This window comes from Patiria miniata, unplaced genomic scaffold, assembly GCF_015706575.1.
Source record: "Patiria miniata isolate m_02_andy unplaced genomic scaffold, ASM1570657v1 HiC_scaffold_3, whole genome shotgun sequence".
In the NCBI taxonomy this organism is placed as follows: domain Eukaryota; kingdom Metazoa; phylum Echinodermata; class Asteroidea; order Valvatida; family Asterinidae; genus Patiria; species Patiria miniata.
In genome coordinates, this window is record NW_024037069.1 from 33222357 (window position 1) to 33249901 (window position 27545).

The 27545-nt window shown below is 41.3% G+C and overlaps 2 protein-coding genes across 2 annotated transcripts; both read right to left on the minus strand.

Moving 5' to 3' along the window:
- Positions 1–1171: 1171 nt before the first annotated feature.
- LOC119736715 lies at positions 1172–12413 on the minus strand. Its single transcript, XM_038210728.1, has 15 exons — positions 12329–12413; positions 11343–11402; positions 10614–10751; positions 9867–10001; positions 9581–9733; positions 9092–9418; positions 7908–8252; positions 7126–7407; positions 5407–5541; positions 4977–5123; positions 4540–4674; positions 3883–4017; positions 3604–3753; positions 2729–3055; positions 1172–1859 (listed from the first exon to the last, which is right to left on the minus strand). The coding sequence occupies exons 1-15, from the start codon at positions 12411–12413 to the stop codon at positions 1813–1815; spliced, it is 2601 nt and encodes an 866-aa protein (XP_038066656.1). The 3' UTR covers positions 1172–1812.
- LOC119736716 lies at positions 12148–17608 on the minus strand. The gene is made up of 3 exons (XM_038210729.1): positions 17314–17608; positions 13524–13817; positions 12148–12463 (listed from the first exon to the last, which is right to left on the minus strand). The coding sequence occupies exons 1-3, from the start codon at positions 17606–17608 to the stop codon at positions 12444–12446; spliced, it is 609 nt and encodes a 202-aa protein (XP_038066657.1). The 3' UTR covers positions 12148–12443.
- Between the last annotated feature and the right edge of the window lie 9937 nt (positions 17609–27545).

Consider the following 27545-nt stretch of genomic DNA (forward strand, 5'->3'; position numbering starts at 1 on the left):
CGATTTTCAAATAATTATCTTTTGCCAAGAAAATATTAGTTAAAGCATGGCGGAAAGTCGTAAGAAATTGCTTCAAATCACACCACAGAACATCTAGAATCCAATTTTTTTCGGGGCCCTTAAGCGGGCCCCGAACCCCACACCGTAAGGGCTTTGCGCTTCGCGCTTGCATCAGTTATGATCAAGGTATGTCCCCCCCCCCCCCACTTTTGAGAAGCGATTGACGCCCCTGCTCGACGCCCCCCATGAAATGTTCCAGCCCCCCAGCGCCCCCCCCCCCCCACTGAAAAATTCCTGGCTACGCCACTGATTACAATCTATAGATGGTATTAAGTTACATGTTGACCGCACGAGACTGCTTGCTAACCGCGCCAATGATTCTCCTATTATATAGAATCTGCCAAATGTGTGAAAATCATAATTATAACTTAAGTTCAGGGCTATATCGGTAGGAGAATGTCAGACAATTTGACGGCACATTTTAGGGTTTAGGGACATGGGATATACATCATTCGGTTCGCTATATTGATGGCTTCAAAACATTGCATTAAAACGTAAATAGTCAACAACAGAAAACCAAATCTTACAAGCTCAAACTGTCATGCCAGAATTTATTCTATTATAGAACTGATAAAAAAAACCAACTAAAAATCCCCCAAAAAGTATGTGTGCTTGTTTAGTTTGTTATAAGTGTCTTTACGAATTTTACTCATTTCTGCAAAGATAGCTGTCAAGATAGAGGCAATCGTACTGTGATAGGTCAAGCTACTCATGCCGCCACAACGAACCCCACTTTTCCAGTGTTAAATCGCGCTATTTCCTCACAGGACCGTTGGCATACGTTTTACAACGAATCTGGTGTAGGCTGATCTGTGTATAATTCATCAAATACTAAACATAATTTCAAATAATATTAGAGTATAACGGTCAATGTAACGTGCACTTTAACTGTTAACTATTAGAATTCAACTTGACGTACACATCAGACTTGGCTTGCATCAAAAACAAAATCTACGGATAAAAGGCATATATGAACCAAGAACTTAAACCATGGAAAAGGCAAATTCCTTGAACAAGTATTGTTCTTGAAGTTGCCTTTCATTTGAAAAATATTGTACACTTGAAATACATTCATTTTACTGTTTCAAAACAAAATCAAGCATACCTCTGTTACAAACCGATCTTTCAAATCTCCATACCTTCAACTCAATTTCAAATGCCAACATTATCATGCTACAGCCAACTAAATCCACTTCAATGTTCACTAATACATGTATATAAAAATGGATTATATGTAACTTAAACCTATTACAACGAACAATAATAAATGTTTCTCTGAGTAAATGTCATAATCGCTATACATGCGATGCGACCTGTGAAAACTCTTTGCGTGGTAAATGTTGTGATGTCTATTTCATTCCTCAAGCAAGATTAGCACCTTTCTGGGCTTGATTTTTTTTTTTACAAACAAAACAACACGAAACATTCAAGCTCAAATTAGTTTGCTTTAAAAGGTCTAATGCAGATTTAAGATGTTCATTTTCTCAAATCTTGACATTCACCAAAATGCAGCGTTTTCACAGATTACATTATTATCATAAATGAAAAGCTTTCATTTACAAAGGCGTTGGCGATGAGCTATTTAAAGTTAGTTCGTTCAACACTTAAAGCTAAATACGCAATACAATATGATTCTTGAATGTGTATAATGATGTATGCATTTCTTCATCTGTCTCCCCTCTCTCTTGCCCTTTCTCTCTCTCTCTCTCTCTCTCTCCTCGTCGTCAGGTTTCATTCTAGTTGTCATCCTGATCAGGTTGTATGTTCAGGTAATGCTAGGACTCGGTCTTGGGTAGTATCTGCATGTACAAAACAACATTACCCGTAATGATTATATCAGAGAGTAGTTGACTAATCATTTGCGGATATAGATTGGATCAAGTGAGGGGGGGGGGTAACTATCAGGGGGGTATTTTCTGCACAATGCAATATTGTCTCTATTTTTGTGCGGCCCAAGAGGGTTTTTTTAGAGCCCCTAGCCTTATCTTTAGATTTGCCACTGTGTTTTGAGACACATCAGATAGTTAGATAAAGGTCCTCTTGTAGAACCTAAAGGAAGTGTTTTTCCCCCTAAATTTGGAGACGATAGAAAGGTTAGCAATTAACTGAATCTACTGAGATTACAAGCAACTGGTGCATTTCTTTGACGCTACTATGTCGTCGTTACAATGTCCCTAATTGCGTATAAAAATACAGAGAGGTATCGTCCATCACAATTGACATGTTTAGGGCGCCCGTTTGTAGGCCGTTATTGGAACTCCATTGTCACAATCTCAGCTACGAGCACACAGACAGCGACAATCAGACCGACGTTGTTTTTGCCGAAACACCGTCCGATTCATATGCAGCTGTCATGGATCACACCATTGTTTATTATTATTGTGTAAAGCAAGCAAAGAGATCAATGAACCCCTTTCATGATTTCTTGGCAATGACTGTTTGCCCATTTTGTTACATATTTGTTTATACTCTCTATCAAGGGAGGATTCAGAACACATTTTTGTGTAGGGGGGGGGGCACAAAACAAAATTGGGTCCCCAAAAAGTGTGTCCGAAAAAAATTACGGTGTGGGGCCCGGGGAAAAAGATGGTGGTGTACTCATTGCCTGCCTTTATTGCGCAGTCATCTAAAAGAAAAAAGAGTCTGGCCCCAGACTTTCCGCTCATACCTTGAGGTTGAGTCCTGATTGTTGTGACAGGGCTCCTTGGGCCTTCTCCTCCTTCCTCCTCACGCACCGCGGCCACGCTGAAGTAATAAACTGTCAACTGTTGCAGCGATTCGATATCGAAGATGAAAGAACTTGGAGGTTGGTAAATCGCCGAAATGTAGTCAGCACTAGTCAAAGAAATGCTGGAGTAGTTGGAGTGGTAGATTTTGTATCCAACAATAGGCCCATCTCCAGCATCCAAGGGATGAGAACCCCATGCCTTCCAGGTGACAATGGCTGAAGTAGATTTCACTCTTACCTCAGGGGGCTGGCTTAGAACAGGTGGAACTGAATGAAAAACATCAACATGCGAAACATATGTACTGTGAATAGTAATGCCACATATTGTTCTGTTGATAGAACCCCATCTTCCGTTTATGATTAAACTAGCAATCGACACTGATCAAAGCCCCGTTCTTGTAACCCTAATGTATTGAGGAATTTTACGTGACGTCACATGTCAGTGGTCACCCAAACGTCCGCCATAATGGACGTTTACTAGTAGATAAGCTGTCAAAGACCCCTATGATATAAAAACGCACATTTCCGAAATTCAGGAAAAATACTCGTAACTCTCCAAAGGTATTTGAGACCCACATCAAATTAAAGCTTATTTCATCATCTTTCATTGTTCGTACATATTTTTGTTGGGTTAACTGATGACGTGTTGGAGAAAATTCCATCCAAAGATGATCAATGCAATGAGTCATTTGCAATGTACACGTACAGTTAGATCCATCGATGGGGGCCACGCTAGACGTCCAAAATGGTGCATCTTACCCAGTTCAAGTGATAAGGTCAAGTTGATGCAAAACTTTAATTCATGTGATACTTACCAGACTGACATATTCCAGTCCCATCCGTCTGAAATGGTGCGATGCACTTCTTGCTCGGACAGAATCCTGTGATGCGATCACATGTTGCGTCATCCAGACAGTGACATTCCTTACTGCAGTCTCCACCAAAGTAACCGGCCTCACATTGCCCTGCAAAATTAAAACACCGATTAATCCCAACATGTAACTGACCACGATTTGTCATCGTAATCATTCCCAAACAATAATCTTGCTTAGAATCCCATCCAATCCACATTGCAGGTAACATTTTTATCTTACATGACACACAGGTGAATCCTGGGGCGCATCCTACATTGCAGTATCCGGTGTACTTGTCACATGCTGCATCGCCTAGACAATGGCATTTACTCAGGCAGTTGAGACCATAATAACCAACAGGACAGGTATCTGGAACTATAATGAGAGAAAACTGTCCATGTTTAAGAGAAATCCATAAGCTTGGTTTCTTGGATTTGACTTATGGATGTTCTTGTGAAGTCGAGCTTGAGCCATTGCGGCAGACTGCTTCGTGGAAGTACTTGAAGAGAAACGTATTGCATTTGGAAATGTTTTACCATGCACCGTGTCGCTTTATAAAATTGCTCCCCCACCATCATTTTCACGTAAATATAATGGTTCGCATGAACTGCAGGTATTTTTTTTTTACATATTTGTTAAACATAAAACGCGGATTCCCATATATGTGTACATGCAAATATAGCATGAAGGTGAAGAGTGCCCTGCAGGTTGATGTGATCCCCCTGCCTGTTCGAGTTGTCAAAATCGTAGGACTCGTAAAACTTGTATTTGTTTGTTTAGGACCACAGTTAAAAACGTTGACACCAGTGGTCCCATTCCACCTATATAACGTTTTTTTTTCAGAATAATAAATAAGAAGGATTGTTTCTCAGACCCTCGGTTCTTTTCAAAACTTACTTTGACAGTTTGTACCAGACCAACCTTCCGCGCAGCTTCTGTTGGTACACACTCCTGTGTATCGGTTACATTCATCAGCTGAAAGGCAGTGACATTCCTGTAGACATCCAGCACCAAAGCTTCCCGAAGAACACACTTATTTAGGTTATTTAGTAAACACAGATACACGGAAGAGAAAAAAAATACGGTCACATGTTTTTTATTTTGTATTAGACCGATAAGTGGCGCTGTCAACAGAATTTGTTTATCACAACTTTATATTGAATGATGCTAATCGGGATTCGCAGTGGATTGTGTAGATAGAAACAAATATTGTATAGAAGAAATCGACAGAAGAAAAAACAACAACAATAACAACTTTGAAACACAAGTTTAAACACGATGGATTTCGGAAGAGCTTTGTAATACTTTATTCTCGCGTAGGAATTCATACGTACAGTATCTGCATTCATATCCACGATGGCCGTTGATGCAGCTGATGCCAAAGGGATCTGGTAGTCCAAACTGGGAAAAAGCGCAGCTATTAAGCTGACCACTCCCACATTTATACCCGCAAGCCCAGCCGAAAGAGCCAATTGGGCAAACTGATGAGAAACAAATATTCGTCGAAAACACATTTGTGTAATCAGATTTTGATTCAACAATTAAAGACTCCTAATGAGTGTTGTTATACCTCGACTGAATTCGTAGTTTATGAAACTACACTCGATTTTACTAAAGTGTTAAAACAAATCGACCATAAAGCCACTAGTCACTGTCTGCTTTGAGTGCTCACCTGAATCGATGCCCTGAATGGTGGTATTTACTTGGGTATTTGTGGTATTTTTGTTCTTTTCCACCGTCACTGTAAAACATGCAAAAGCTTACCTGTGAGACAGTTTGGTCCCATGAATCCTGGTGGGCAGATGCAATCGCCTGTCTCATCATCACACACTCCTCCATTGTAGCACAGATCACACACACCGTCACAGGCAGGAGGACCCCACTTGCTTGCAACACAGCCTGGGGAAAAGAACCAACAACAAATATGGTGATACATGATATCACTTTGAAAAACTATGTTGTCACTACAACTTTATTCATGTTGTTTTCACACACTTGCTCTCTTTTGAGTTTTTCTTTTTTAGATCATGAAATATAACAGCAGATTTTTAACTAGTTACATCAACAAAAAAACAAAATGATGCATTTTCGGTCAAAAAGAAACTTCATATGAAGGTGATTTAACCCCTTATCCATTTAACTCAACTTCCAATTGTTGGGTTCACTCTAGTGACTGTTAACGAGGACCACATTTAGCCCAGTCGCCCAGGGGGTCGGCGCATTCACCGAGTATTCAAAATGAAACTAATTTGTTTGTTATCCTAATGGGGTCTAGTTAACAAATTTGGATGTTGAAAAACGAATTCAAGGCAGGGGCTTTGGGGACCTTTGGCGGCATTTGACGGCCACCTTGAATTTCTTCCTCGCCACTGACAAACTTCAAGGGGGTCGACTTGGGGGTTTTCTTTTAATTTCCCTACATTAATGCATTAAATAGTTATGTTAAATAATTACGGAAACATACAGTACAGAAGCTTAAAATGCACCTGTTTGATGTAGGTTTAAGGGACGCAAGTACAAAACTTTGCATGAGACGTACGTATTTTAAACAGCGCCCTCTTGTGTCATATATTTCGCTTGAATGTATGATTTTGCAAGAATGTATGGGTGCGTTCGTTTAGCTCACCCAGGTCGACACGGGGCGACCCGTGCCGTAGTTGATTAGCTCTAACGTCATTCCCAGGGCTGACTCACCCGGGTCAGCCACCAAAGACCCTGCTCGTGAAGCAGAGACACTGGTGAAAATACGTCACGCATGCCGGTTGTTCATACCAAGAGGCGGACAAATTATGACGGCCGGACGGCGGAAATCTCAAGTGGACTTTAAAATAACTTTATTTGAAGTCTGAACTTAATCATTTCTTGAGTTCATTGCGACTTCTGAGGCTGTAACTCCAGCCAAGCTTTCTTGAGTTTTGCAGTTGACTGAAAAGCTCTAAATCTCAAACTAAAACCCCAATCTGAAACGGGTGTTCTATCAGTGGCTACGGCCATGACGGTTGTTGCTATACGGGCGTAACGTGAGGATCGTGATGACCCGAAATTGAGCGTTCGATTAGCCCGGCTGTCGTGGCTAACCCGTCTGCCTTTACGCGTGTCGATCCGGGTGAACTACTCGCACCCTTATAGCTTCTTCTGATGTATGTATTATACAGTGTGAAAGCGCCCTCTTGGACACATTATAATTCTGTCCGTTGCGAGTACGATGTTCACGTTGGCATCTAAATGTCTGGGGAAAAAAGCCCCAGGGTTCACATTTTTTAGCATCAAATCTGTTTACTACCCACCTTCAGCTTTATTAACATGCTGGTTCCATTAAGAAATCAACTTGGTGCATGGGGACCCCCACCCCTACCCCAGCCTACCGCCCTTAACCCCTATTGGCAAAATGTGTTTCAACCAATGATATATGGCAGATTTCTTATCGGTAACTTGTTTACAATGGACATCAATATTTTCCCCACACATTTGGGAGTTGCTTACCTCTTACGATGAGTCTAAACAGGCTGAACTTGTTGTCACGGAGTGAATAACGAGAACTCAATACAACATACACGTCTCCGTGCTTGGCCTGGCTGGCAGGTATTGTGATTGTACCCATTCCATCGTAGTCAGTTAAATTGGTAGCGACTCCATCACTGATCCGACGCCAAGAAGCATGACTTGTCCACCCTCTGCGATTTTGCACAGACAGAGTTGCATTTTCTCCCGTGTTGATTGTCTTCGTCAGTAGTAACGCATTCCACCTACCTGGGTAATACCATCCTAGTGCGCAAATAAGGCAAATTAAAAGGTATTTCCTTTTAATTCCACGGGTAAGCCTGATCGTTTAACTTTTGATTCAGTTTGCAATACTGTATGTTTTCGATCAAGTCAAACATAGCGGCATGCATGCATTTATTAATCATAGTTTCACAACGAGCATTTTACACGTTATATTTGTTCAGGTTTCAGGTATGTTTTCCATGGTTCGTTATAAGAGTTTGGAATATTTGTATATACAGGTAACATGTATTTACATTTTGAGAAAAGTTCGTTTGGAAACACCTTTTTGGGCTACATGGAGTCATCGACCATAAAAAAAAGTCAAACATGAAACGAACGCAAAATTGCATATAAAACGTGCATTAATAATCTCACTTGACCGAACTATACAACCGAAAGGGGAAGATATAATCATCGGAAGATATATCCCTTTCCTACCCGGGCTTGGGGCAAATAAACGGCTATAAATGAACAAGTACAAAAACATGGGAGTAACTCACCGTTGTTGCTGTAGATACTGCTGTACACCCGCGTCGTCTGGCCTCCCTTAGATCCCTCGCAGTAATATAACCCTGTTGCATTGACGTTGTTGATAGGTAACTGCGTGAATTTAAGTCCATCAAATTCTCCACTGGTTGTACCATCTGGAAAGGAGGTAGATGAATCTATTCCAGCTCCTGGCAGATGTACGGGAAGCCTACCAAAGCTCAGATCAGCATCGGTATCAGGACTACTTCGGTAACAGGCCAGGCGAATAATGTTAGATTCCCCTGCTCGGTGAAAAAAGTGTGTGGCCATCGTCAGATGTAGAGAGTCCTTTGTATCCAAGAAATCAGTATGTGATGCTGATAAATGGGAAAGAGGAAAGAAACCGATTATAAGTCCGCTTTCAGATGTTTAAATATAATTTACGTGTGCACATTGATTTCGTTTTACGTAATATAAAAATACCTGGAAAGTCATCTTTTTGTATTTAACATTAACTATATAATTAAGGCAAACTCGTACCTTTTCCTGGACTCCGTGGTCAATTTGACCTTTTTACTAATAAATCACATAATCATTCATAACCACAGTTCATATACGCATCCGCATAAAATGGGCCTGGCTGCAAAAAGCCAAAGCGGCCCATGGAAAATGTACAGGGGTCCAGAATTTTGTTTTGTCATTTTCCCTCAATTTCTTCGGAAAAATTCATAAAAGCGTCATAGGCATTAATTTTTAGGTTTGTTGGGGCACAAAATAAACCTTAAAAAAATTGCTTCCGCATCGTGCGCGCTAGGGCGAAGGGAATCAGCAGTGCCAAAAAAAAAATAATAACCGTGTGCTTCGGGGTACAATCCACCAAATATCTCGGTGCTGAATCGCGCTTGGTCTCACCGTGGCTGAATTACAGGAGCTACTCCGGCAAAAATGATTTCACTGTCACATTGACCGGGGATTGTGCATACAGGCCAGGGCGCCCGCCACGCGGAAATTACGTCTTAAAACTGCATCATAACCATCATAACAATATTGCATTATAGCTTTGCTGTTTTCTTAGAGTGATCAAGTGATAAGAGTGATCAATGAGTAAGCAGAGTACGCAGAGTGATTAAGGAACCCGATTCATGATTTTTTGGCAGGTTTGCCCGTTTTGCTACCTATTTGTTTATCGTCCATAAAACAGACTTTTCGCTCATACCTCGAGGTTGCGTCCTGATTGTTGTGACAGGGCTCCTCGGGCCTTCCCCTCCTTCCCCCTCACGCACCGCAGCCACACTGAAGTTATACACGGACAACTGTTGCAGTGATTCGATCTCGAAGCGGAATGAGCTTGGAGTCTCGGAAATCACTGCAAGGTAGTCAGCCCGAGTCGAAGAACTACTGGAGTAGTTGGAGTGGTAGATTTTATACCCCATGATCGGCCCATCTCCAGAGTCCATGGGATGAGAACCCCACGGTTTCCAGGTGACAACAGCTGAAGTATAGTTCACACTTACGTCAGGGGACTGGCTAAGAACAGGTAGAACTAAATGGAAAAAAATAAACATGCAAAACAAATGTGACGTCAGAGGTGGAAAGGTGGCGGCATCTATTTGACGGAACCCCCTCCTGCGTTTCTAATTAAACTACTAATCGGTGCTGAGAAAACGTTTGTCCTTGTAACGTGATGTCTTCGGGCGATATTTACCAAACTTGCAAATTCCAGTCCCATCCGTCTGAAATTGGTCACCGAGGCACCGACCGCTTGGACATGATCCAGTGATACCATCACATGCTGCGTCATCCAGACAGTGACAATCCGTACTGCAGTCTTCACCAAAGTAACCAGCCTCACATTGCCCTGCGGAACCACAAGCACCGATTAATCTCAATATGCAGCCGACAACGATTTCACAGCGTAATAATTCCAAAACAATAACATTACTTGTAATTCCTACCAATCTACAATGCAAGAGACACTTTTTTGGTCTTACGTGACACACAGATGAATCCTGGGGCGCATCCTACGCTGCAGTACCCGGTGTACTTGTCACATGCTGCATCGCCTAGACAATGACATTTCCTCAGGCAGTTACTACCATAATAACCAACCTGGCAGATATCTGGAACTATATGAGACAATAATAACACAAATCTCTTATGAAAGATACCTGCAAGGGCCTTTATTTCGATGTTTAAGAGAAATCCTTCTATATGATTTCTAGGATCTGACTTGTGATGCTTTTTTTTGGTGGCGCAGAGCTTGATGCAGTGCTGTGAACTAGCTGAAGAGTTGAAGAGAAAGGTATTTTATTTGGGGAAAAAGAGGAGAAATTTGGGATGGGTCTCACGAGAGCCATCTGGTATAAGCATTGGCGATGATCCGTAGACGGGCATATGTCTCCCAACACAAAGTTATTTTTTCTCGGAGTTGCAAATGATGATGTTCTCTACGATTTTACCAAATGCATAACAATTAGCTCTTCCACCATAAATTTCATGGTTAATTCAACGGAAGGCCTACGCACTGCCAGCATTAGGCATAACATTTTCGAATTCGTCAAATTATAGAATTCGTGAAACTTGGTACACTCACAGCGTGTTCACTGAGACATCGTTTGACCACCAGTTGGAAACGTTGAAGCCAATGGCCCTATACCACCTGCTGTATATTTACACGCACTCTTTTCTTCAGTTGAAAAAATGAAATAAAAGACCCAGCGGTTCTTTTAGACACTTACTTTGACAGTTTGCACCAGACCAGCCGTCCGCGCAGCCACCGACGTGGCACACTCCTGTATATCGGTCACAGTCCAAGTCGGGCAAAAGACAGTGACATTCCTGTTCACACCCAGCACCAAATCGCCCCGATGTACAAACTTATTTGGATTGTTTTGTGAATACAGATACACGGAAGAAAGAAAAAACAAATAATGCGGTCACAAAAAGGATATTGTTTTTGTTTGTTTATAGTGTAAGGTCTATGAGGCGCTATCAATAGCATGATTTAATAAAAACGTTATATTGAATGGTGCAAATTGGTAACCAACGTAGATTGTAAAATTCAAAAATAGGGTGTAGAATATTGTGAAAATTGAATAAGAATATTATTGGGGAATATTGAAGAAAAGAATATTGGGTAGAGGAAATCGACAAGTGAGCAAAGCACACTAGAAAAGTACGCAAACTGTATTTGTTTTTGCACTGCAATGAGCTTGAACTGTACCATGGTAGTCCTTATTAGGTGTTAGGTAGTCACAAATCTGTTTCTTCGAGATAGCATATTTGACAGGAAGTACAGAGTTCGCTGTAGGGGTTTTCAAAAGTAAAAATACACCCCCCCCCCAAGAAAAGGGAAAAAAGAGAAAAGACACGTTTGACACGCTTAAACACGAATGATGAGGAAAAGCAATATGTTGTGAATTACGTTCTGTAATATTTCAATCCAGATTGATGGAAGTCATACGTACCATCGCTGCATGTTAATCCACTATAACCGTTGATGCAGCTGATGCCGAATGGATCTGGTTATCCAAACTGGGAACCAGAGCACATACTAATAAGCTCATGATTGCCACATCTAAACTCGCAATCCCAGCCGAATGAACTTGCTGAGTATGCAGCTGTTGGGCAAACTATTGAAAAACAAACATTCGTCGAAAACACAATTATGTAATCAGATTCCGACTCATCAATCAAAGTATCCCACAAGAGTGTTATGATGACTTGACTTAATTCGTAGTTTCCGCAACTCGACTTGATTTTACTGAAGTGGTAAAAATAGCCAATAAGTATCCAGTCACCTTACACGTTTAATAGTTTGACTAAGGCCAAAAAAGTCTCCGGTTTCTGGTATGCGCGCGCGTCGCCGTAGCCATGCGCGTCGGCAAAATGAAAAAGTTTTTTTTTCAATGAAAGATGATGTCTCAAAACCGCCAAACTCACTGGTTTGCCTGGAATCCTGCTGCTGCACAATTTTAACGTGTTTTTAGATGGGGTTATGATCGAGAATAAGCTTTAATAATGTGGCCTCTCTGGACTCCCATATATTTGCACTAAGTCTAGTCGGGCACCATTTGCAGTCATTAGCCTACATTTTGAGGCAAAAAAATCAGATAAAAAAAAAAAGCCGCGTCGCCGCACCACTTTTTTGGCAAGCTCCATACCAAAAACAGGAGACTTATTTTGTTTGGCCTAAACTGAGTCTATACTGTTTTTGTACTTGGGCTTTGTTCTTCTCCTACATCCAGGTATAAGATGCGATGAGCTTACCTGTGAAGCAAATGGGTTCCATAAATTCTGATGGGAAGATGCAATTTCACAAACTCCTTTATTGAAACACGAATCACAAAGCCAGCCCCAAAGCCCGATAGCCTAGACACACCGCTCGACAGACAGCTCGATACCGTGAACGACAAAAAGACAGACAGGCAGAGAGATCATACAACGAGTTTACCTGTGAAGCAGTTTGCTCCACTGAATCCTGGTGGGCAGATGCAATATCCTGTCTTATCATCACACACTCCTCCATTGTAGCACATGTCACAAACACCGTCACAGGCAGGAGGACCCTACTTGCTTGCAACACATCCTAAAGAAAAGAACCACCAACATGCATGTTATTGTGGCTGATACGTGATATCACTTTGATCAAGTACGTTGTTACTATATTTCTGTTATTTTTGTGTTAAAACGGTTTTAAGGATTTGTTTGCGCTCATGAAGGAGAACTTCAATTAGTTCCATTAGAACAACAACAAGTAAATGTGATTTTATTCCTTATATGTGATATTATATTTCCTTATTAACTTAACTTCCATTATTTGGGCTCACTGCAATGACCGACCACCGTTTACAGAAAAAAATGGGGAAGCACGATTAGTCCAATCGCCAAGTAGGGGGACGGGGGTCCTATGCACCCAGTTTTCTAAGTGAATCCAAGTTGCTGAATTGCGTCCCCGCGACTGAAAGAATTCAGATATTATTATAGCTTTTGTCACAAGATTGCGATATCACACAGTAGAATGCATCCATGAGGAAGAGAGAGAGAGTGCGTGAACATAGTAGGGATGTTTTTTACATAGACAAGCAGATAAACTAAATTATAAGATATATAAATTATAAGCTATTCTCTTTTTAATTTGTTAATTAACTTTGGGATCGTTAATTGGTCAATATCTCTTCCAATACATGTGGGTCACAGACGGGCTAAATCGTGTGAAATAAACCATCTTTTTTCTTGCTTTTTTTCTCGCTTGCATGTGCATTCTCTCCTCTGAATAATGTATCTATTGTAAAACGCCCTCTCGTGACCAAACATCATGTATTAATAACTGAATTCTGTCAGTTGCGAGGACAAAACTCATGAAAATCCTGTCGGCCTCAAACTTTTCGAAAAAAAGCCCCATGTTCACATGTTTAAACAGCAAAACCTGTTTACTAGACACCTTCAGGTATACACAAATGTTAGTTGTATTTATTTAAGAAATCGACTGGGTGCATGCAAGGAGACCCCCTTTGGCGACAGGAATGACTCTGAAACGTAGGTGTTTTCTCCAACCTGTAGATATCTTTTGAATTTGTCTAGATTTATTGAGTTACTTTTCCACGATGTACATCAAGTTGTTGTCCACACATTTGGGAGTTGCTTACCTCTTACGATGAGTCTAATCAGGGCGAACTTGTTATCACTGAGTGAGAATTCACGAGAATCCACGACAGCATACACGTCTCCATGCTTAGCCTGGCTTGAAGGTATCGTTATGGTCTCCATTCCATCATAGTTAGATAAATTGGTAACGACCCCATCCCTGATCCGACGCCAAGAAGCATATTTTTTCCTCCATGCGTAAAAACTTTGCACATACAGAGTGACATTTTCTCCTTTGTTGATTGTCTTCGTCAGCAGCAAATCCTCCTCCATCCTGTCTGGGTAACGCCGGCCCCCTATTGTGTGAATAAGGCAAATAAAAACGGCATTTCCTTTTAATTAACGAGTAGGCCTAAATTTCGATTAACAATATTCCCTCGGTTTGAAATAATATGGTTTCGTTTAAGTCCAACCAGAGGGGTTGGGTGGATGGGTGGGGTGGGGGGGAGCACTGGATTCCATCTTCCCTTGCAGGTGCTGTTAAAACCGGACAACCAGGGGCAATATCGGGCAAAAGGTGGCGCTTTTCGGGGCGGCACATGTAAAAAGCCGCTCGTACAAGGTCACTTGTTTAAAAAGGCACTTTGTATAAAAAGGCACTTTGTACAAAATATTGTTGAAACTGGGGGTTTAAAACTACTAGAAAAGGACCTTTGTATATAAAGGGGCCATCTGTACAAAATATTATGGGGGGGGGTAATACCTTCGCTGGCTACGCCACCGGTATTTCTTTTTAAATTAACCGGTAGGCCTTTTCCAATACCGTGTCTTCGATCACGTCCAACGTATACAGGGGGCTACAGGCATTTTTAATCGAAGTTTCACAGCGAGCATTTTACATATTTACGTTTTCAGATTTCGAGTATCTTTTCCAAAGGTTCGTTGTAAAGTGTTACGAAAAATACATGCTACGTGTATTTACAGTTTTTGACAAGGTTCATTTGAAAACATCGTTTGAGGCTTTGTCGATTACCATTATTGCCAACCAAATACACAAAACGCCATCCATGCATTAAACGAACATTATTGCAGGGGCGGATCCAGGACTTTTTGCAGGGGGGGGGGGTCATCAACACAAAATACTCAAATGTAGACAGTTTTTTTTTCTCCGGACACTTGGCGTCCGTAAAATCAAAAACTTGGGGGGGGGGGGCTGTAACAATTTTCAATAGGGGCGCTGTTCAAAGTGGACGATTATTAACACTAGATTACAGAATGGTGTACGAATACCCCCTTTATAAACTGCCTCTGTCCGTTTTTTGAACAGGCGGACATTATACCATTATTTTTTTTGGGGGGGGGTGTCAGAGCAGGGGGGTTCGCATTATTTTTTTTTTTGAAGTATTTCTATGTTTTGGGTTCTTTTTTTGTCAGAGCTGGTTTTTCGCCCCTGGATCCGCGCCTGTATGGCCTTTATTCCCCGAACATGTCAGGTTATGGATGGTCTACTTATACTATTTCAAAGCTCGGCTTAAAGGGAAACTTACCTAATATCGACGGCAACTTGCCTGAGTAATACCAGGCACCTATTGTGCAAATAAGGCAAACAAAATGGTATTTCCTGTTAGTTCAACGGGTAGGTCTTTCGTTTAAACTATTCTTTCAGTTTGAAAGAATTGAGTCTGTTTTCGATCAAGTCCAACCGGGGGGGGGGGGGGGGACTCCAACTTCCCGCAGGGGCCTTGTCCACACTGGACGACCACAGGCAATATCGGACAAAAAGGTGGCGATATTTGGGCGGCACTCGTAAAAAAAAAAACGCTGGTATAAAAAGAGCAACTTGTGTGAAAGGAGGACGACCTCCAAAAGAAAACGTATACAAAACCAACTAGAGTTTCGCGTTTGTTTAGTTACAAACGCAGAGTGGTCGGGCAGACAGCCTTTTCATTATACACTGCCCAGTTAAGTTAGGAATATATGTTTATGTAGAAAAAAGGATCAGGACATTAAATCCCTTTAATACATTTCAGTAAACATTCTATGTGCACAAAAAGTTATTTCTGGTTTGATGACGTCATCAGTCAAAAATGGTGAGTGAATACTAATGAAGTTCAGAGAGGATAATTTCTCATTGTAAAGTTAAAATAACGTATGAAAATATGGGGAATATATTTGTTTGTATTAATAACACCTAACTTCCGGTTTGATGACGTATTGATAACACCTAACTTCCGGTTTGATGACGTCACAGCATTAGAGATCCAAAGGTGAACATTGTAATGGATATCATTATTTGGACTTCGAAGATATGACAGGGATCAAATGATAGAATTAAATTATCTTTTTCAAATTCTCCTTAAGGCAACTTCCAGTTCGATGACGTCATGAATTTGAAACCTTGCCAAGTTATCTGTGGTTAATCAGAGAATGTCAAGGGGCGATTTGGTAAAATTTGGACGGATAGTTTTACAATTAAAGAAGGGAAACTCTATTTTATGTGCCGATAGGGGGCGCCCTTTCGGATGATGACGTCATCACACTGTTTTTTGCATCTTGCATTCCTCACTAAACACTTTCATAATATATATGTCTGTAGTAAAATGCTTCCGCTTTTGAGTTATATTCAGTTTTTATTGCACTTCCGGTAACACCGGAAGTAAAGGTCAAGCGGTTTTGCGTCCGGGAACACGAAATGTTTCTCACGGCATAGTCTACAACCTCACGAAAAAAGAACACGATACTCTATTTAGTTCAAAAGATATAAAGCAAACTATTTTGTCAAAATTTGCCCTTAAATCGCTTGTAATTTGATACCTGATGACGTCATGAAGACGTAACAAAATTTATAACATCTTCGTAACACGGTACAAATTCACACAAGGTTTTGTGATCATACCGTGAACCGTTCGGAAGAAATGTTGCTTTGTTTTGATTTCAGGCTAACGTCTTCATTTTGAATTCACCTAACTTTGACCTTCCGGTAGACCCGGAAGTAAAGGTCAAGCGAGTTCACGTACTCTGACAAAAACTGTTAAGCGATTAATGGTTTACAGAATACAAACATTAATCTGATTTACAGAATACAAACATCATTGAATGTTTAGTTCAAAAGTTATAGGTGAAAGTAATTGGTCACTTTTTCAGATAAAATCACTTGTAATTTGACACCTGATGACGTAATCATGACGTCAGAGTAATATGCACCACTTCGGATGAGGGTCGATATATATATATTGAAAGTTACAAGTTCATACCATATACCGTTTAGGAGAAAAGCCGCGGAGAAGTATTGTCCGGAAAAAAAGAAGATTTACCAGAACAATAACAGAGAGTGGTCGGGTTGTGCCCGACCACTCAATGAGAGCTGTTGCAAAAAAGCTAGTATAAACACAGGTAAAGGAAGAGGAACAATAGAAAATCCTCGATTTACACCATTAAAAACGTGCCTTTGGTGCCCAATATACAATGTTGTTTTTCGAACGGTGCAGAATACTGCAGGATTCAGGACTAGCACCCAAATGCTCGTTAGAGTCATCATTTTGACCCCCGAAATTCGTTAGGGCATGGTTCTCGTAAGAAGTTCCCAGTTTCGTAGAGGATGATTTTGTTGAAGTTTATGTCCTACTTTTCGTTTGAAATGCGCTTTGCAGCCCAAATGAAGCGCGTTCCAGGACGTAATGCCCCTTTAATTATTGCACTTTACCGAAATATGTAACATAAACAGGAAGATATAATCATCGGAAGATATAACCCTTCCCTTGGGGGGGGGGGGAAGGGTGTGAAAACTGATAATTACATTTAAAAAGTACAGGAAATCAATATTAAACACTTCAAAACGTGTGGGTCACTCACGGTCTTTTCTGTAGACACTGCTGTAAACCCGAGTCGTCTGGTCTCCTTTTGATCCTTCGCAGTAATATAACCCAGTTACATTGGCGTTCCAACGAGGCAACTTCTTGAATTCTTGTCCATCACCTTCTCCACTGGTTGTACCATCTGGGAAGGAGGTGGATGAATCTATTCCAGCTCCTGGCAGATGTACAGGAAGCCTACCAAAGCTCAGATCAGCGTCTGTATCAGGACTACTTCGGTAACAGACCAGAATAAGCTTGCTATAATCCACTCGATAGAAGCTGCGGGTGACCATAGTCAGGTGTAGAGATTCCTCTGTATACAGCAAGGCAACAAACAAATAACTCTTTTTGGCTGACAAATTAGTGCAAGAGAAAAATGATTATTGGTCCGCTTTCAGAGCTTCAAACATCAGTGAAATTTCGTTTCACTTTTGTACAGTGATTCCGTTTTACGTAAACAGAAAACTACCTTTAAGTGACCTTTTAATGCATTGAGCATTAAAGCTACAGTCCATCAATAGCAGCTATTCAAAAAGTAACTGACGTGATTATTGTTTAAAAACATACTTGGTTGAAAGATAGTAAGGGGACTAAACTCCCTGTGAAATTATTCTTTCTGGCAAGCAGTCATTTTGAAGAAATTAACTAAAGAAGGCCTTTCTAACGGTGCGCCTAAAGACGCACCGTTTGAAATTTTCATAACTAAGGCCAAAAAAACAAAAAAAATTGTCGGTCTCTGGTCAGACCAAAGTTCCGGAATTGATGCAGCGACGCGGTTTTTTTTTTTTTGTTGGTGGCTTTTTTTTTTAAGCTTGAATTGTACAGACAAGGTGGGTACTATTTTGCTTTGTTGTGTCCTCATTATACATTGGTTTCCTCCATTATTTGCCTTGGTGCACTTTATCATTTGCTTTGGTGCAATTTTCCCATTCCTTGGTGCTCCTTGGTACAAAAATGTAAGGAGGTGCGGCAAAAGAGGGCGATGTTGTAGCTTCCGCGCATGATTAAAATCGACGCGCGCGCTGACCAGAGACCGAGTCTTTTTTTTTTGGCCTAATTGTTTGTTTTTTTATTCGGCGAAGCGCGTGCAAGCGTTGGAACTACGCACACGCGCCCTCGGTTGCTATAATGCGTCGGATCGGTGCGCGACATCGCGTAGCTGCCATCTGCTCAGTGAGAGCGTGTGTCGGACGCTGAATTCAAGCCCAATTCAAACATGATTCAGCAACTCTTGGTTTGAAATCAAGATCCTAGAATGTTGTTTTTCTCGGAATATACAGCTGAAGCTGACCTCAAACTTCATCTTCATTGTTGTTCAGCATCCCTCTTTACATTTTGAGCACGTTTGTTACCTCAAACGTACAAAATGCACAAATTACAAATGATGGACTGTACCTTTAACAATAGAAGGCACATTTGTGACGTGCGTATGGGCTAAGGAACGTCCCAGTGCACAACCTTTTCCCCTTCAGAACCCACCGCTACCGGTATGTTTTTAAATGTTGGCATGTCCCCAATAGGAATGCAGCAGTGAAATTGTAGGAATGCACTCTATATGAGAAGACCACTTAATCGAACCACCTCTGATTGAGTTTAGATGCAAATTAGCACTATAGGGTTAGAAAGGAAACTGCAAATCGCCATTACCTAAGCACACCTTGACCTATCGTAAACAAACTCAGCACAATCAGGTTTTTTTCATGAAAAGTTCTTTTGAAAAATAACCTTGCTTGTTACAGTAGCGGACTACAGAGGGTGTACAGTCAAACAAAATACATACACATTTCTTTTGAAAATCATTATCCGAAATATTTCTCATCTTCAGTGGCGTAGCCACGGGGGAGGGGGGGGGGCCGTGGGGGCGACAGCCCCCCCCCCCATGAAACCTTGTCGCCCCACAGTCGCCCCCCCATTGAGATTTTGAGTTTCTAATGAAATTATCATTGATCTACATGACGCCCCCCAATGAAATGTTCCAGCCCCCACCCAGCGCCCCCCCCCCACTGAAAAATTCCTGGCTACGCCACTGCTCATCTTTAGTCTTCACAGTGTACTGTTCACTTTGAAAGTCACGTAATCCTGAAACAGCACCTTTCTTATGATTATCCAACTACTGTTGAACTAATTTGAGAGTTAGTTCTTGGCAATTTGAAAATTAAATAAATTTTGAATGAGTTAAACACCGTCCTGCTGAAACCAGGTTCTGGTATTCTTAGCCCTTGTATTGGTGTTAGGTCAATCTTCCAGATACATAGACAAATTTTCATCAATCTTTGTACAACTTGACATAGTACAATGTATATGTTTATGCTTGGTTTTTTTTAATCGTCATGGAAACCGACTATAGAGGTCGCTATACCGGGATTTATATAATAATACATAGGCTTTTGTACATATTTCAATAAGTAGAGATTTCGTGATGTTGTAGTCTTGGTGACAGTGACAGAAAAGGACCATCAAAAATAGAAACATGGATGTGGTCCACTCTAACCTGTTGGATGGATCCATTTTTGTGGCCACATCTGGGTAAACTTTTGAAATTAGCGATGATTTTATGGAGATGTTGGCATATCAAAAAACTGTGTATATTATGTAAGCACAGCGATGGGAATATTCTTAGCGCACGGAACCTTGTGGAGACATGGGTATAATAGGGAACAAAAGATTATATACGTCTCCATAGGGCAATTTCTATATTTCTCCTCAAGGTTATCACGAAGTAGATAAATGAATGTTACTCAAAAACTAGGAATTTCCAAGGTTTTTGATATGTCGCAAATTGAAGTATTTTATAGAAGGGAAATTAAGTCCGATTTTTTTAAACTAGATTTTCAAACTCATTTTTTTAAGTACAAGAGAACAAAGAAATGACTCAACAAGGATACAAATTCCAGGATGTTTGTGTACCAGATCAGTAACGGACATACGGAAGGTTTATTAGTCAACATAAACGCTTGCAACTATCAACTAATTACTGTCCCACTGGAATCACTGCTTCCGATGAAGAATACCCAGAGAGTATGGTGTTCTGAATTGGACAAAAAGACAATGAATACATTTTACAACAGCGTGGTTCATCTTTCTTGTTTTTTCTTGTTTTTCTTTATTCTTCATTTTTTTTGGAGCCATGTGAAAACAAAATATGTTTAAGGTTGCACAGAGAGGCACTAACCTGTTAGGGTCTGAAAATCACCAGAGGAAATTCAAGGTCTGGGACTATGTTCTGCTCTTCGTCAGGACGTAAAAGGTTTCCACCCCCACCCCGAGTTGATGCAACATGTATCTGATCAGTGGAAGTAGTAGTGAAGGAAGTCGTGAAGAATGTTGTCAAGGATATAGGAGACAATAAAAGTGGAACCTACATCATCGGTTGTCTGACAAAGATTGGGCATTTCGAACTGGTGGGTGGATGTTGCCTGCATGTTCATAAACTGGGAGATGTTGCCAGGACCCAGGAGGATGAAGAGTTTGCCTTGGAGTCTCTTGTCGATGGATGATGCGGGGTACTTGCAAAAAGGACGATGGAACCGAAGACAACGATATCCCATACTTTGTGGTTAAAGTCTGCATTCGACAAAAGTGGTGCTGCCTTGTCAGCAATAGAGGATGTGATTGGACTTGTCTTTGCAAAGGGATTGTGCTGACTGCGCGATCTTCTCCGTAGATTTGGAGATTGGCTGCAGATGGACATTGTCGGCGATGGACTTGTGTAGACGACACAGGATGAGCTTGATGCACTGCATGATCTCTTTGATTGCGGTGATTGAAGGAATGGGGCAAGGTTAACCGGGGGCATGACCTTGGTTTCTTTAGGAGACAAGAATCTGTTAGTTTGTTGTCTTGGGAATTGAAATGGTATAGGTGGTGCGGGTATGAGGATAAAGATGATCCTGTAGTCAGACATTCGGGATAAGAGCCGGGGATATAGATCATGGCCCGATTGCCCGAGCATTTTGGGAACGGTGGTACATTACTGATGTGCGTAAGCTCTTGTACGCTGACGACACTGCACTACACTCCATGCCTACCATCCAGCACGGCACCTCATCACAACATTTGCCGATATCACCATAGGTTTCGGCCTCGCAATTAACATAAAAATAGCTACAGGAACCTAGAGGTCTACATCAGCAAAACCCTCTTGAACGCCGTCGACAAAAATGCTAGCATCGGTAGCACAAGTGACCAACGACAACAGCCTTGACGCGGATGTATAGCAGCAAGAATCTCCTGGATATCAGGTCGTCTCAGGAAGAGGCTTTGGTCCCAACGGGGCATCAAACCTGCCCACAAATGCAGTGGTTATAGAGCCGTAGTGTTACCTTGCTTCCCCTACTCCGCGGAGCCCTACACCCTCTACAGAAAACACAAAGAAACTTTCCAATACCCAGCTGCGCCACGTTTGGTCGATCCTTGGAATCAAATGTCAAGACCATCATGTGACAAATGCAGAGTTCTTTGAACATGCAAACATGCATAGTTTAGAAAACATCTTGATGACAAGACGACTCAAGTGGGCTCGGCACACCGTCAGAATGGACATAAAAGCGTACACCAAAAGCAGTACTCTACGGAGAGCTCTCCCAAGGTTATCGCCATCGAGGCCGGCCAAAGCTGCACTACAAAGACTACCTTAAAGACCCCCTAAAGGCTGCAAATGTACCCATAGGTTCATGGGAGACCATGGCCAAGTGCAGGCTAGAATTGCGCAAGCTATAAGGCAAGGCACATTAGATGCAGAATTCCAACGCAACCGGCAAGCGCAAACCAGGTGACTGAGAAGGCACCAGCAACTTCAACCAGACCAGCCACACCCCTCCTTCCAATGTGACTACAGAAGGCAAATTTCCAGCCACATGGGTCTGTACTCACACCAGTGCAGTTGCAACTACAGTGCACTTACCTGACTTCAAGATGGCGACGTCATACTCGATATCGAGTGATAGCTGATGATGCTGATATATTTAATTTTTCACATTATTTTGCCATATAATGTTTGACGAATCTTTAACTGTCATTGTCCGTGTGCGATATCCCATTTTTGTTCTAATCACAGACAGTACGTTAGTGGTGAACAAAGCGAAATACATCATAAAGAGAAAATCCTTTAAGTTGTCAGGTAAATGGATTTTTCCTCATCAGACTTTAAATATGTTGGCCGATTGTTCTGGTTATAAAGTAAAAAAGGTAAACCCAAACGGTAAATCATTTAAATGGTTGATGCTTGCTCACTTTTTTTAAAAGGAGGGCATCACTCATAAAAGAAATTAAGTATGGACGTGTTTTCTCTTGTTATCTTATAAAAATCATGGCAAATTTGTAAATTTCTTTTTTTGGTGCATTTTGTTTTTCTTTTTCTGTTTTGGAGAAAAAAAATGTTATATTTGATTGCCTTTTCTAGCGAGTGTAATAAATTCGAGTAAAATAAAGTCATGAATGCGCGATGGCGCATTTTGCTGAGTTGATTGATACATCTCTTGTTAAGTTTGCACCTATAAGGAAAACGGGGATGGAGGGACACATCTAGGATCCACCTGCTTATTTTCCCGTTAAGTCTTATATTTTACTGTTATTCCTAAAAATAAATTCAATCACTCAGTCTTGATTTTTATGAAATTTAACAACTACATTGTGCATTTTTTTATTTCAATTATTGGTTCTGGATATGTGCGATGGGTCCTTGTCGCAGCTTTATGCAGTAGTTATAAAAGGAAAATAGTTTCAAATCAATGAGAATGGTAAAGATTATGAGGCATTAGCCTTGGTCAGTGCTCTCGTCGTTATTCGTCCCGTACGCGGTCAATCGTCGGCATATATCCTCACGCGCTATGCACATGCATGTAAAAATACAGCGCGAACAGCGACCTCACGCGGCCACTATTTTTATGCAAATCAGTTGGAGACGATGTCGAGCCTTGGTTCAATCGACCATGTGAGGTTTTGGGGGTGGTGCTCATCATGTTAATAGCCTTAGCTGACCTTAAATGTCGTTTTCTTATTGGTCGATCGTTGCGTGGAAACTTGCATAGTGAAACGTGGCGCCGTACATAATCCATACACGTACACATTGTGTGTCTCTGCACACGGCACCAATGCACAAAAACTGTGGTTCCTGTCACGTCCGCAAAAGCCGGAATAGCTGCAAATAATTTGATGACGTCCGGATTTACCAAGGTGTGATTGGACACTCCACATATTAGCCCCGCCTACATTATCTGTATTCGCATACGAGGTCGTGCGCTGAAAATCTAGCACAAAGTAAAGAAAAACATAAGCTTTTGCCGACGATTGAACCAAGGCTCGACATCGTCTCCAACTGATTTGCATAAAAATAGTGGCCGCGTGAGGTCGCTGTTTGCGCTGTAGCGCGTGAGGATATATGCCGACGATTGACCGCGTACGGGACGAATAACGACGAGAGCATTGACCAAGGCTAATGAGGCATGCGTTGTTTCCTGAGTTGATTTCCTTCTTTAAATTACATGTACTGTAAAAATAAAAAAAAATACCGGCAATTTTTCATTCATTCGTGAAGCTGTATACGTGCATCTGTACGAGTCAGAAATGACTAAGTTAACATCAGTATTTTCAGGTCATTAAAGTAGCATGACAAACAATTAAGTGGACAACATCTTCTTAAACAAGTTAAACACCAAGGTCACTTTGCTGAAAATATTGACATTAAACCTGACTAACCCTAAAGACTCTGAGAGGTTCGGTATCTTGTTTAATAGGGCATCAGCTAAAATGGTGCATGGCGACATAAATGTTTACATTTCTTGACTGCTGATTGGGATTCTACAAGGCTGCTAAATTAAGGCAACCTCTAATGCTTGTACTTTTTCTCGCCCTGCAGCAACCTTTAAGCTGTATCCTTAGATGAACAATACACTGTGTATAAAAAAAATGGGTTGTACAGTAAAAGTGTAGTATGTTATGAAATGTGTGTTTAACTATTGTTAATTTCTTTTGGTCTAACTATTCTTTCTTGTATCACAGGCAATATGCACCATTATGTACGCCAGTAATAATAATCTCAACACAGAACTGGTCCACCTTCGGCCCTGTTTTCTCATCCTACTGTCCCAGTTCCGGACCAATTGTGGCTCAGCACTGGTCTGTTTTTGGCATCATGTGTATCGGCCAAGAATCGGTCCCGTACTGATCGAATTTCTTCTGGGTCAGTTATCATCATGTACTGGCCGGGTTCTCGGCCGATGTGCAAGCCAGTGTTGGGCCTATTTAGGTCAGCCAGTATTGGCCCAGTATAGGCAAAACAGAACTGGCCCAGTACTGGTTTGATTTCTGTTTTGTTATGGCATCATGAACCTGCCCTGATCCTTGCCGTTGTGCAAGCCTTAACCGGGCCAATTCTGGTTGGGTCAGTTCCGTTGTACCGGTGTAGCGTGAATATCCGACTCCATGAAATGTTGACTCATTGGTAGTACTGAGCACGCGTGAGTACGATACTTTGTCTATGCTATTTTTAGGATCGTTTCCGGAGAGTGACCTGTCACGTGCGAGGAATCAACCAATAATAGGGAAATAGGGGTCCGATTTTCATAGGAGTCCGATTTTCATGTGACACCGGCAAAACGGTACTGGGCCAGTTCCGGCCCAGTTCCTAAATGCTGGGATATACATTGAAAGGAAAAACTTCCTCAATTCTGTACTCTGCACGGTTCCTGCAGTTTTTTTCTCGAAATTTTCGAAACACCTGGCGCGCAGTCATGTGTATGTATACAGAACATAGGGCAATACATTATTCGTGACTCGATTGAGTAGAGTTCTTGCCAGACATGTGGGTGGGTGTATGCGTTGGTTTATGGTGTAAATCGAGGATGCAACATCATCGGTGAATCGAGGTCAGAAACCGAATCGAGGACTCCTCGGTTGGAAAACGTGTACGAAACCAATGAGACCTGTTGCGAAAAAGCTAGAGTACAAAAAAGGAAAAGGGAAGAGAAACAAAAGAAGATCCTCGAATTACACCATAAACAAATGTGTATGTACATGTATGCGTGCGGAGTGCAGGGTCAGTGTGGGCCTGCAATATAACTCAGCTAAGACGTGAAATATCGGGAATTTTTTTTTTAATGGAAGAATTGGTTGCATAATCGGACTATTAAAAGTGTTGAATATAAAGTGGAATATAAATTGAATGTTTAGCCGACTTACGTACCATGTTGAATACAAATTATCGAACCTAAATGATAGTTTTGATGATTTTAAACACATTTTTCATTACCATTGCGTGAAGATCTGATCGGATTCTGACTACTACACCCGAAAACGGCCGAACATGTCTTCTTTCCGATGATGATGTTTTCGAAGCTATTTGGCCAATCACATTTGCCAAAAATGATCCCGAAGTATTCCGATCAGATCGAGCCGAAATCTGCTCTGTGACCAATCGTGGTGCCAACTGCACAGTCCTACCGTCAGCTGTGTGTGTACATATATTGCTATAGGTTCACACAATCCCGAATCATAATTGCCACGAATACCCCGATCAATCCCGAATAAAAATTCTTGATGGCATCGGGAGAAATTAGCCCCGATTCGCCGATTGTTAAGAATAACTTAAGAATGAAACAAATATAATCAAGAACTAGGTACGAAATCAGACCGAACCAAGCCCACTGATTGCGATATAGTGCAGAATAAAACCGAGTTGTAACGGTTTTGTCAAGAATAACATACGAATAACTCAAGAATCATCCAGAATGATCCAGAATTATGCTATTAAAATAGTGTATTCTTAAGTTATTCCTATAGTATTCGTACATTTCTCGATACATTCGTTAACACCAAAAAATAACTCTACGAAACTTGTAAGAATGCTGTAAGAATACCCGAAATGCTGTAAGAATACCCAGAATGCTGTAAGAAAATCCAGAATTAGTTATGAATATTATACAACAAGAATTGAAATTGGGTCCCGAATCACCCCGACAATTTTGAACATGTTCAAATTTACTGGGGGGCTTCCCGCTTTTTAACAATCTTTCACCGAACTAACAGAATCATCCCGAGGCAGCCAAAAACCATTTCGCGATTTACTCAAGAATTGCTATTCGCGGCGCCGGATTCGGCTTAAAAACCGGGAATGTGTAACCCTAACATAAAATTTGCACAGAATTGCATACGTGCTCGTGAGTGCGATCTGTGTGTGTTGGCGCAGCTGCAGTCACTGGTGGACCGGGACCTCTTTGTGTTTCGTCATAGGAAGGAGTGTAGTGCGGGTGCGATTGGACAACCTTAGTGCAAAAGTTGTACTAATATTCCGCAAATCATCATGGGAAAGCAAAATGGAATCTGAATGGAAAGGAAAGTTAAATGGTACTTGCCATTAGCTTTACTGAACACCAGCATAGAAGCCATCAATATAGCGAGCCGCATGATGCCTATGCGATGTCCACGAACCCGGAAACAAGCGGTCAAATTTTCTGGAAAGCACCTCGCCATGTTGTTCACACGGTGTTTTTGATTTGATGATTTGAAACTGTCCTCCAATCCTGGCTGAATTTCAAGCAGGCCTTTATCAGTGACGAAAGTATTTTTCTCAGCAAGCGAGCATTACATGCATGTCATCATTATATATCGGCAACATATTTGGCACACAACATTACCGCCTGAAATAAACTGTGCTGCTCATTCATTTCCACCACTCCCATACATGAATATTCATCAGATTTGCACTCGTTAGAGGGGCAAAAAGGTATTTTTTGCTGGTTTGCATGACACAATTTTTTATGGAACAACGTTGAGCGAACAACTTTGAAGAGGAAGTTCACAACCAAATATATATGTAGTCGGCCAACCTTGAATCGCCTGACCAACTGTACTACACACTGTGAGATCCCTGAGGGGACCGGGACTTTCCATTCCAAACCGAGGGATGGGAGGATAAAAAGAGGCACATCAAAACCACATTCAAAGCCCCAAATCACAATGTGAATCGACTTGTTTTTAAATTGATCACAATAAACATGTAGTATATATATAGTATATTGTTGCTTCGTCTGAAACGTTTTTTATTTACGCTTCAGATCGGAATAGGTAACCTGTTGATAAAATCACACCCCTCTAAACCATGCTATCCTATTTGCGAGGAATATCATAATGGCAAGCTCTAGAAATGGAATTTTCATTGAGCAAGCTTGTATGGTCCGTATTTGCGGCAACTTGTGTCAACGAATTCGATTGAGAGGGATGGCTGACGCTTTA

Coding starts and splice junctions, on each gene's coding strand:
- LOC119736715 (XM_038210728.1), bottom strand. CDS start 12,413: ATGTGCTACAATGGAGGAGTGTGTGATGATAAGACAGGATATTGCATC. Junction 9,419..9,580: donor GACTGGAATTTGCAAGTTTG/GTAAATATCGCC, acceptor TTTTCCATTTAG/TTCTACCTGTTCTTAGCCAG. Junction 5,124..5,406: donor GGGACCAAACTGTCTCACAG/GTAAGCTTTTGC, acceptor GTTTCTCATCAG/TTTGCCCAATTGGCTCTTTC.
- LOC119736716 (XM_038210729.1), bottom strand. CDS start 17,608: ATGGTCACCCGCAGCTTCTATCGAGTGGATTATAGCAAGCTTATTCTG. Junction 13,818..17,313: donor CAGTGTCTACAGAAAAGACC/GTGAGTGACCCA, acceptor TTCACACAATAG/GGGGCCGGCGTTACCCAGAC. Junction 12,464..13,523: donor GATTAGACTCATCGTAAGAG/GTAAGCAACTCC, acceptor TCTTTTCTTTAG/GATGTGTTGCAAGCAAGTAG.